General features: G+C 35.7%; 2 protein-coding genes across 3 annotated transcripts in view; one reads left to right on the forward strand and one right to left on the reverse strand.

Annotated features, from left to right (window-relative positions):
* The window catches only part of LOC119638784, a 64,490-nt gene extending 61,450 nt beyond the window's left edge, over positions 1-3,040 (forward strand). For both annotated transcript variants that reach the window (XM_038035791.1, XM_038035792.1), the window contains exon 4: positions 384-3,040. In XM_038035791.1, the coding sequence (XP_037891719.1) occupies positions 384-2,149 (1,766 nt within the window). In that variant the 3' untranslated portion in view covers positions 2,150-3,040. The remainder of the gene's footprint in view (positions 1-383) is intronic.
* LOC119638707 (protein timeless homolog) overlaps positions 1-12,482 on the reverse strand; it is a 244,359-nt gene that overhangs the window by 116,766 nt on the left and 115,111 nt on the right. The window lies entirely within an intron of this gene.

The raw sequence follows: 12,482 nt of genomic DNA on the forward strand, positions 1-12,482 counted from the left end.
TATACTCAACGAAATTATTTTTTAAAAGACGAAGTAGTTTTCAAAATTTTAATTTTTCACCCTTTAGCCATTAGTAAATGTCAAGCCGTGTCCTGACGGATAGGGGAAGAAAAGAAACAGTCGTGTATTAGGATTTAAAAAAAAAAGGTTTAAAATGTCGCGAATATTTGTAATTGAAGCGATTAGTAAGCAGTACTTAAAGATGTGCAAAAATAACCTAAAAGTTAACCTTTAGTGTAGACGCTATTATTTCTGATCTGCGTGTATATCCAGCAAAGCAATTTTATAAATTTTTGCTTAGACGTAATAAAATTGAATTTTTGAAAACATGTGTTTTTTCCAGTAACGTTATCTTTTGCTTTGCTTTTATGCTTCTTCTTTAGAGTGCATTTCCGTTGAACCCCAGCAAGTAAAGCAGCAACAGAATGAATTGAAAAATGAAGAAAAAATTGGTACATTGCCAACAACAATGGCAAGACAGGCCATAACAACAACGTCGAAAGCAATGACATCTGCAATACAGCAGCAGCAGCAGCAGCAGCAGCAGCAGCGGCAACAACACCACCAACAACAGCGTCACAGGCATGAACCTTTACAATTACAGGTTAGAGATAGACATTTGATAGGTACGCCACTGCTAATGCATAAAGGAGAAAATCTAATGGTAGAAGCAGATGAGCTAATATTAACCAAAAAAAAACCAATGACCAAAGCAACCATTGAAACCAAAGACGAGATAACCAAATATATTAAGGGTAACGATGCTTACGCCGATGGCCGTCGAGAACAACATCATTTAAATATGTTCCTGGATAAAAGCCAACTAACAAAAGCTTTACGAGATAAAGAACAATCTGATTCCGAAATGAGTTTGGCAACGGTTAAGACGACTATTCAAGCCATAAAATCGAACGCAACAGAAGTTACCATCAATAAAGCAAAGAAACCCTCATTGGTGATGAAGAAAATGACTATCATAACCAAACAGCATGAACCACAGCCACCACAACATACCTTTATAACAAATAAAGATAATGAAGTCATAGCAAAGACTTTCGATAACATGAATTTTCAAGAATTAAGGCCTAAAGAAACAAAAGAAAGCCATGGCCATAAACACAGCACGGTTAATACACCATTACACCAAATAGGAGCTAAGGCTATATACGAGCCGCATACCTTTCAGCATGAACATGATATGATAATGAAACAATTGCTGCAACATCAACAGCAGCAACATCAGCAGCTGCAGCAGCAGCAGCAGCAGCAACAACAACAACAACAACAACAAAGACAGCAGCAGGATGTAAAAATTTCAAAAACAGAGCATTGGTTAGATATACGAAAGTCGGATAAAAGAAATTCTCATTCCGGCCTAGTGTTGTTGATGTCATTGGGTTTGTTTGTTGTGCTTTTGTTAGGACTAATGCATGTGTATCGCTGCGATATCCCGTGGCGGCGACACATCTCCGCGACCTCTGCCACTGCCCAATTGCGTCCCCATCAACGTCACAACTCTTCTATGGAAGACGATTCACATAGTTTTCTAAGCTACCAGGAAGGCGTGCAAAAATGGCATCATAGTGCGCGTCAACAACCGCCTTATAGCTCACCCCTGCATAATTTGCATGTTAGGGAATTGCAAAAAACCTCGGCTACCGAAGTCATACCAATAGTAAGAACCAGTGCTACGACAAACATTAGTACAAAAAGTCAGCAACATTGGAACAATAGCACTTTGGCGGCTCGTAATAGCAGATGTTCGGCAAATTCTCAAAGCACCAGTTCCAGTACAGCAAGCAGTATATCAGCTTCTTCCTCGGCCATTCTAGATGACGAATCATTTTATATTGAAATGACACCCGATTCGGGGCAAATAGCGTGTGCCCTCAACAGTGAACTATTGCCTATGGAATTATTAAATTTAGCCAAACAGAAACAATCAAGACGAGACCTCACGATTAATTCAATCACACAAACTTCTATGGGGGATGATCATACGGCACCGCCGCAACAACAACGCATAATGCATACGCAAACAGTGAAAACATTATCTTCAACGTCATCGTCATCGCCTGCTGCCCCCTCTATTGTTGTCGCTGATACAAAACAACTGGCGCCGAGTGCGAGAAAATTCAGCTTATGGTGACAAACATTGCTACAACGTCAACAACAATACGCACCATTTCATTAAGAGACTGCCGCCTGCCTACGGTGTGTAAATCGCATTGTCTTCACATCGTGTGAACGGTGATAGAAAATCATGGAATGACAAAATAATCGTAAACATCGTGTCGTCGGTATGTATGTATTATTGAATGCGTATCAGTTTTATTATTATAGTGTAAGTTTGAAATAGTTCAGTAGTTATATATATATATATGCTGCGTATATGTATGCATTAAGTAGTTGTGTAAGTAGTTATGTTTTTCCTTTATCTTTTTTTATAAATTAGGATATTTTAACAAACTCTCAAAGTGACAAAATGACATTAAGAAAAACCAAAAAAAAAAAAAAAAAAAAAAAAAACATAAAATAATTATAGGCACAGAAGATATTCAAACTATGAGGCGACTTGACAGGGATCTTCTAATATATCGGAAGTCTCGGAACGGAATTTCTCAAGAAACGATATTAAGCCAAACATTTTCGTTTTTTACCATAAAGCGCTCCCTACGGTTGCTTGCTATGCATATATGACACATCTTAGTGATAGCTACCAGAATTTTAGGTGAGTGGGTTCACTTTTTAGTAATGGCGCAGGAAATAAGTTTTATCGTTTCACTGTGTCTCTAGAGTTTAAAGAGGAAGCCAAGGAAGAACTTCACAATCTTATAAGTAACTGAATTTTATCTGGATGTTTTCACGTATCCATAATGGCAGGGAAAAGATAATTAACTTCGCCGTTGTATCCAGAGTTTATTTATCATCTTGATAGCAGTAATGGCACTGTTGTATGTAGGCGTCAGAATCATAGGTCGATAAGTTGATGTATTTAACTAACTATTGCAATAGTGTCCGCAATTCCTCTTCAATGTGTTTGTGTGATGCAAGCTTTTCTGCATCAATACTTATTAATAACAAATGAAATTGAGAATTACGCTTACGAGATCGACAAAGAGCAAAAAAAAGTAGAAGCCTGGGATGAATCCAGAGAAGAGAGAAACCGGTGTTGTTACCCTTGGAACTTATTACCACTTGTTCTGTGTTTGCACAAATACATATATATCCGAGATGAAAAAAAGAAATCGATGATGAATTCAGCAAACAAACGGCCAGAGTTACTTTAAAAACAGTTATGCAATTTTTCATTCAAATGCTGATAACTGCATGACACGCTGCTAATCAGTCCATGAGATTCGACCATTAAATTTGGCAAGAGGAACTTTACTATGCTGTAGTCCACTCACGTTCACGACGTTTGGGCCTCGATGACGCTCTCGTACGTGTCTGCTGTTGCGCGTCACATCACATTTTGTCGCCTCACTTTGTGACGAAAGTAGAATGTAATTGATGACACCATCTGTATTATGGTAATCTCTTCCAAGTTTTAGGCGCGAATTCGAATACACACACCACAGGAGGCTGATGGCAAATGAACCATACATTCAGTATTTGAATTAAAAATTTCATAGCTGCTTTAAAAGTGACCATGGCGCTGCGTTTGCGTTTTCTTCTCAGAAGTTTCGTCAATTATATAATGTATATATATATATATATTGCAATTAAATAGAAGGTGTAAATATTAGACTGATTTGCGTAAATTGTAAGATTAAAACAGTATCGGTTCGTGGTTCTCACCAAATTCCTATTTGTATACCTCTTTACCAATGAGCCTCAGATTCGCTTACGGGGCATTCGTGAGTACCTTTTGTCAAGACAATGAATTGAAGAGAGTCATGCAACACTTTAAACAAACGGTACAAACGTGAACTATCACAACCTCATCGACCATGTTCGGTTGCCAACGCAAATGTGAAATTCTACATAAACGCATCGAGCGCTTGGTCGTCTAACTCATGAGTCTCTTCTCAGGCACGCAAGTTGGCGGGCATTAATATCTGGTAGTAAGAAAGTAAATTAAAGCCGATATTAATCAATCAGTTTGTAAGAAGCGAAATTTAGACAATTAAGATTCAACTTGGTGGCCGCCTCTATTTAATCATATCTGAGACACTTACCATAAATGTTAATGTTCTTCACATATTTACCAGTTAGTGTTGTTGTTTATATTAACAAAATGTAAAAGAATGTTAAGCCACAATGTTCTTTGTTTCTAGAGCAATTAACTTTGTAGCATAATATCTTATTAACATTAACATAACTAACAAGCTGCGCCGACTTATCGAAATTGTCCACGTTTTTAAAAACACAAATAGAAACAGAGCAGAGCAGATTGTGTATATAACACATTGTTTTATCCAGTGCACGGGGCAGGTACAGTGCCCCGCATACCTTCTCGTATTGACGATTATCCCATATCTTCATCTATCTATCGGGTAGTTTGCATTCAGAAATAAAACAAAAAAAAACTAAAACTAACTAAAAACTAAACGTATTAAACAAATTCTTTTAAAATCCTTGAAACGTTTCCTTTTTTTGTTTTTGTTGTTTTAAGAAAAAAAAAGGGGTGAAGGAAAATATAAAAGAAATTTATTTAATGGGCAAAAACTATTTTTCTTAATGAAAAACAAGAGAGAGAAAACCGGATTAAAAGATGTTTTGTAAAAAAAAAAACGAACTTTCTAACGTTAAAGTTTTAATGACTAAAGTATAAATCAAGTAAAAATTTTCTTTTATTTTTACATTCTACTTTCTCAACTTCATCCATTTTGCGGGAACGTGAACTTTATAGGTAATGATGAAATGTTGCTTTTATTTTTTTAATTTATATTTTAGTGAGTAGATCGACAGGCGAATATATTCGTTCACGTGAGCAACGCGTTTTAGAGACTGTCGTCAGTCAAAAGGTGAATCTCCTTATGGCAATACAAGTCGTTTTGAAGCTTAAGTGCGAGACTGATATTAACAGAATTGATATTAAAGAAAAGGCCGACGATCGACTAGTCGCCCCTGTCACTAGCCTATAATAAATTCTTTTAACATCTCGGATACTTACTTTTCTCTTTCGATCTGGCATTTTCCGGTTAATATATATCGTGTTCCTCGGTTAAAATCGCCTTTCACTGAATAATATTCAACATATATATGTATATATATTTCTTTCTCAAATAAATGTTCAGGTACGCGCAATCAAATATATTTTTTATAAAATTAGTTTTCGAAAATAAAATAAAATTAACTCTTCTTCCGTTCAGCGGATCCCAATTAAAGGTAATTCCTATGAAACGCCTTTCTAACGAGGATTAGTCAAGTTGCTTTGTATAAGATATAAAATATAATTGATTTAAAGAGATGAAATCCAAATTGGTTCTTTGGTTCAGAGAGAATATATGTCGCAAAGAGGCGGAATCCCGACATTCCTAAAATTTTTAAAAGCATATATGCATCCGACCAAAAATCTTCAATCTTAAGTGAAATTTTGTTGAAGAGGGTGGAAAATCGCCAGCCGAATTTTCGTGTTTTTAGATGAATGGGAAATTCACGGTCTGCTAATGCTGGAATATATTCTTCGGTACTTTTTCAATAGTGAGTTCTGGGGTAGTAGGTGAATTTTCTTCTTTCGTAAGAGTGCAGTCATCTCTAGTCTCTAGTCCAACAATCTTCGCGGGTAGATGGGTGCATATATCATTAGAAGCGTTTTCATCCGTGACTTAATCACCGAATTGGTATTCCTTTTCGTGGGCGTAAACGTTTTGTTGTTCCGTAACCAATCTGATTTGAGAATATGAGTTTGGTGGTTTTTGGTTCTGGCTCAGCCTACGTTGCATGTTCGCCACCCATCGTTTTCGCTTGCTCAACAACGTGCAATAATTCATTTTGCGTTTTTACTCCAATCCCTACGCTCAGCGTTGAACATTTTGTAACTTGGGTTACTCAAGGCAGTATTAAACGTCATACACGGAGAATCGATAAAATGAAGGGATGTGCTGCTGCTCTTGAAAGCAGTAGTTGATGCAATTGATTCTGCTTGTAGTTCCCATATACCGCCCATATTCCCACCCAGTTCCCATATACCCCCACCACCCTCAATTTCTGTACTAACTAGCGAAAACACTGGTTTGCTACAATTTTAACTTTCCCCTGCGCGACTGTTAATACTGCCTTGAGTTGAGTAATCCAAGCAAGCAAATAAACTCTATTCTTCGTGAAGCAAATGGCAATGAAGATACGAAATGCATAACGCCGATCGTAGGAATTGGAGTAAAAACGCCAAATGAAATGAGAGCACGTTGCTCTGACCAATCGAAAACGATGGTTGGCGAACATGCAACGTAGGCTAAGCCAGAACCAAAAACCACCAAACTCATATTCTCAAGTCCGACTGGTTTTGGTATACGAAACAACAAAACAGTTACGCACACGAAAAGGAATACCAATTCGGTGATTAAGTCACGGATGAAGACGCTTCTAATGATATATGCAGCCGTCCACCCGCGAAGATTGTTGGACTAGAGACTAGAGATGACTGCACTCTTACAAAAGAAGAAAATTCACCTACTACCACCAGTACTCATTATTCAAAAAGTATCGAAGAATTTATTCCACCATTAGCAGAACGTGAATTTCCCATTCATTTACTAGCACGAAAATACGCCGGGCGGTTTTTCCACCCCTCTTCAACAAAATTTCACTTAAAATTGAAGATTTCTGGTCGGATGCATATATGCTTTTAAAAATTTTAAGAATGTCGGAATTCCGCTTCCTTGCGATATATATTTTCTCTCTTTGAAGCAAAAGAAACAATTTGGCTTTTTCTCCAATCAAAATTTATACCTATATAAAGCAACTTATGTTCTCGTTAGAAAGGCGTTTTATTTTATTTTCGAAAACTAATTTTATAATAAATACATTCGTGTAAGACGCTTTTGAAAATTGCAGCCCGCCGCGTGACCGTGCTGAACTGCAATCTTCCGAGAAATGTTAACAAAATTTATATTAGACTACAGAAAAGGGGCGACTAGTCCACTGTCAGCGTTTCTTTTATGTAAATTCGATCAATGTCACTGTTGAGGTATTGCTTCAGAACGACCCGTATTACCATAAGGAGGTTTACGCGTTGCGTTTAAGAGCATTCTTCAATAAAGACATTCGCCTGTCGATTAAAACCCCCGCCCTTCCGATTCTATCCCTATGCAAGTACGTTGCTTTTGCCTGGTAAGAGGAGAAAAAACTGAGTTATGTATAAACGTAGGGGACGGTGAATAGTATAACGAGTGTGCTTTACTTCGCTAGGAAAAAATTTTTTTTTTTTTGGTTTTCACACGAAACCGTTCCCAACAACTTATTAAACGCTCAGATAAATTCAGAAAGAGTAATCGTATGGAAGTATAAAAAATGTTTGTATTAAGCTAAAGCTGAAAGGGGAAGGCATTATTAATCCTTAAAAAATCGACCAATGCTTGAGCGGAATTGTGAAAAGACATTAATATAAAGGCAATGCGCTGGCGATTAATTTTCATTTGAAATCAAAAAATAAATAAATTTCAGTATTCCTTCGTGTGATGTCATCCATCTTGGTATCTTGGTAAACTTGATATTATCTAAAACCTTAAACCAAAACCGCATTGCCATAAAATGGCAAATCTTTCCATCCAACAATTAAAAAGTAATTCTAAATATTTCAACAACACATAAAAAATCATTACCAATAAAGCGAAAAAGAAAAAACGAGTAACGAATAAAAGGATAGGAAGTTTTTTTTTTCTAAAGCCACAAATTGTTGTTGTTGTTGTTGTAATATTTTATTCCATACCATTCTTTTTTGCACTTCACTGAATGTTGTCGTGATAAATTCACGCACATACACATATATAATCTCGTTGTGTTGCTTCTTTCTAGTGCGCTTATAAATCCAGTGAAAAGAAAATAAAAAGACGTTACTGCTGCTCTTGTTGTCTGTTACCGCATGGATTAAAGAAAAGGAAGAAAAATAATTTTCACTTTTCTGCTTTTTCTTCCTTTTTGTACCTTTTTTTTCGTTTTGAAAGCATTTTTCGAGCACCACCGTAAGCTAGCTGTTGTGTGTGAGTGTGTGTTTGTATATCATAAGCAATTTTGCTTTTAATGGTGTGTTTTTCTATGGATACTTGACCGCAAGACCTACTGCACCAACTAACATACAATTTCAAGTGTCATTATTGTTATTTAGCTAAGAGAAAATGGATAGTCTTTGTTAACATTTCGCTCAGCAATATAAGGCGTTCAAGCGTTTCTTGCCTTACTTATAAAACTCCCTGACAATTATTTATTTACTTTTTCCATTTCTTTGTGAGAGATTTAAGATTTTCGCCACAGACTCAAACACGTTCAATTACACTTAAACGCTTAATTGCAATTACTAATTAAACTTGTCGTGACAGATAATAAGTAAAATTAAGTGAAAGAAATATATATGCTTCTTGAGCTAAGATAAAGCGCTTGATATCTTTTATCAAATGTTTTGAGGGGCAATATTAAATTGTTGATAGCATTTTGTCAAATGCCAAGGGAATCAAAGGTAGTCTCTGTTTCTTTTACAAATGAGTTTATTTAACATCAAAACGAGGCCTTTTCATCAATATATTGTTCGACAATTTTCCGTTCGTTATTAACGGGAATCGAGCGAATGATTTACCAAGCGCCGTTACATATGTGCAAACACGAAAGTTGAAAACTTTGTTTAATAACAATCCGTATTGGCGTTTATTCCAGTCCGACGGAATAATCGTTTGGAGGACAGCATCATCTTCCTTACCAATGTTTATTCTTAGTTTTTATATAATGATGGACTTAATTATAAATTTTCTTCATTTTTTTTAAACATGTTAATTAAAGGCAAGGTGCTAGTACCACTGGAAAGAGACTTTGCCAAGCGGTTCCTTTCAAAGTCTTATAGCAAAACTTTGTTCATTTCGGAGATATTGGCATCGAAATTTCTCAGGCAAACATTTGTTTTTCTCACTCCTTATATAAATGTTTCCTTCCTTTATTGTATAAACATTAAATTTTTAAATTTATATTTATGAAAAGAGTACTAACCTCTTTTAAAGACTTGATCTTTGTGTGAGAAACTTTTTTCACACAGCTTATAAAATGTTTTTTGGTTTTCTCTTTTTCTTCTTTTTTAACTATCTCTCTCTCTCTCGCTCATTTATCTTTTAGCATAAAAAACATAAAGTACAATAGAAATTGATGTCAAATTTAATGAAACTTTACTGCAGCATTGCGGACACTTTGTCGCAAAAACTCGCTTGCTATAGGCAATAACTGTTAAACCATTGACAAAAATAGAAATGCCCGCGAAAAGATCAGATTTTTTAAAAGGATTGCTGGCATTACTAAATTGTTCCTCCAATTTAGTAATCTTTGCCTGCATATAGCCACCCCAATCGTCAAATCCATTATTCATGATCAACATTTGTGTATTTATATGAAAGCATAAGCTTTAGGCTAAATTTGTAATACCGAAGGCACAACAATGCAAAGAATCCCGCTACTAAATCACGATTTTTTTGATACAATTTTCCAAACTTAAAAGGGAATAAAAGCAGTTAATCGTAAGCTTAACATTTTTCTTTACATCATAACAAAGTTTACTTCTTCTATAGCGGTCTGCACGAAAAGCTATTGAGAATATGTCGGCATTCTGTTTACATATAGACCTGAGCTTTAAGATTATAATAATCTTCAATAATAATAAACTTCACCTTCTTGTTAGGAAAGCACTGAAAACTCTAAACAAAAATTGGGAGTTTTTTGATGGCACTCGTCTTCGGCTCTCGTCCTTTCGTTCGCTCTGAACGTCCTCGACTGGGACTACGAGAGCGATGCTTATGTTTGCGTTTCTTTTTGTGTTTTTCCCGATAATGCTCTCATTCACGGCTGTTGCCCCGGTAAACGCTTTCCGAAGATGAATAGCGTTCTTGGTGCCTGCGGGAACTGCGTTCACGATTGACAGACGATGTTGGCAATGATTGATGATAATCACGATCGTCGTGCTCTCCTCGACAATTAACAGGCGGTTTAGGTGGCGCTCTGTTAACATATTGTTCACGACTGAGACCAGAGCGCTCATAGTCGACTTCTGTTTTCATTTCTTCGTGACGTCCCCCTTGTACGTACTGTAATATTTAAACCATCTGAACGACAATATTGTTCAATTTCTTTTCAATTTGCTTCTTTATGGGCACGGGAATACGGGACAAGGGAAATAGTGTCGGAAACCAATCTTGTTCGTTTAGGAACTGATAAATCATTTGACCAATAATTACTAACAAAGACATTTGACCCATTGTAGCAGTTGTAGCGTTTCCTTTTTCTTCGCTTCCTCTTCCTCTTCCCCTGTTTTGTTATTGTTTACACTCGAATCCTTCCTCGATGAACACCTTAAATTGTAGAGTAGTATATATATGTCTTCATGAGACATCTTGCAAAAAGCAATCGGATATTTCTTGCTGTGGTTTGTTTCACAGCCGGGGTTTTTGTTTTCGTTGTCTGATTACACACTGTTCTTTTCTTTTTAATAAAAATCAAATGTCTTTTGTTGTACACACGAGAAAACAAAAAAAAAAATGAATTAAAAAAAAATGGAAAAAGAAATATGCTTAAAAATTTCCTAATTGGATTAGAAAAATTCGTTTTTAAAATCCAGAATCATTACGACAGTGTTGAAAAGCGATCTGTTTCTAAATCCACCGCCGGATATTCAACAGAAATTCCCAAAACTTCGTTAAGCCTACTTTACCATTCAAAAATCTTTTTAGTTCCTCTTAGCTTATCTCAAATGTATATATATATTGCTAAGGCTACTTTCCATGACAGACAGTTTTCGTACTTTTATTTATGGGTTCTTACCATTTGTTTTTGCGCATTTAGATTTCTTTGAACTAAAGTTGGCGCCATCTTTGCGTTTGACCTCATTTCCTGAGCTTTCGGCGTTATTGGCATTGGAACACGAAGAACGATTGGTGTTTCTAAGGCGTGCACGAGTTTCCATAGAGTGCACAACTGAATTAAACAAATATTGTAAAGTACAGAAGATGGTTATGAATGAGAGAAATACCGAGACAAACGAAAGAGATGTGAATTGACTTACGGGTTAGCGAAGTCTTTCTTTCCTTTTTCTTACACGTGGGGAAAGCATTTCGACATATTTGGTCTTTTCTGTTGTTTTACTAATTGATTGCAGCGAATTTTCTTCCCTGCCAATTCTAACAGTGCTAGTCATAGGAACTGATTGAACGAAGTTATAGTCAACGCAACCTGGATATTCGTTTTTCACTTCCTGAATTTTTGACGTATGAAAATTTCCAATCTCTTGGTCTCTGTTAGCTGAATTTTGGTCTATACTGTTCTCGTTATTTGTAGCGTTTTTTCCAAGTCGCTTTTTGCCTACTTGCTCTTCTTCAATCGAAGGAAAATGATTTTTCCTATCGGTTTTTTCGTCCCAGATATACGATTTTCTTTTAAATAATTCGTTTCTCTTGCAACCCTCTTACTTACATCTCGCTAGTGTGTAAGAAATGAAATGAAATGAATTCCCAGAGCTAAGGTTCCCTGTGTGAGACGTAAGGAATAAAGGGGAATATTCAATGATCCGATCCGTCAATCTACAGCATATTTGATTATTTTTAAGATATTCGACGCACAAAAAGAGAGAATACGCATGCTTAAGCAGGCCAATCGATAAAAAAACATGGTATCGTTTTATTACTCAATGTAAAAACTATCTCTAAGTAAAGTAGCCTTAGATTTCTTTTAAGTGTTTTTTACACACTGTAATAATCTTAAAGTATAATGTATACATTAACATATGGATGCCTGGGCGGACTTCTCTAAATAATAGCTCAATTTAGACCAATTTATTTAAAAATTGCTATAATTTACTACACGACCCAAAAAAGTGCCAAAAATCGAGATACACCGACAATTAGAATCCTTCAAAGATTATTCCCAAATTTAAAAAAAAAGAAAAGACAACTAGAAACCTCAAAAGCCTAGCATGGACTGTAGAAATTTAGGGAGAGTATCGAACAGTGTTTCTCAATTTCAATACAAAACTTTCGTGCCAATTTCTCTTTTACCCAATTTTTTTTTTTTGATATTTTGTGCCAACTTAGACGATCATATCTTAGAGATGTACTAATAAAATTGAACTAAAACACAACACGCAGAAATCCAAAAGAGTATCGTCGTCGTCATGGTTTGGTGAAGAAACTTCATATGAAAAATAAAAACTATTTTGACCATAATATGGTTTAGAAAATAATGCCAAAAAATCTTTTTGAGAGAAGAAGAAGCAAAACACAACTAGAAAGAAAACAATAATGTTACTTAAAATATACTGATGAAAATATTGTAGACTAATATTATTTGAATTT

The sequence above is a fragment of the Glossina fuscipes genome, unplaced genomic scaffold, assembly GCF_014805625.2.
Source record: "Glossina fuscipes isolate IAEA_lab_2018 unplaced genomic scaffold, Yale_Gfus_2 109, whole genome shotgun sequence".
Taxonomy (NCBI): Eukaryota; Metazoa; Arthropoda; class Insecta; order Diptera; family Glossinidae; genus Glossina; species Glossina fuscipes.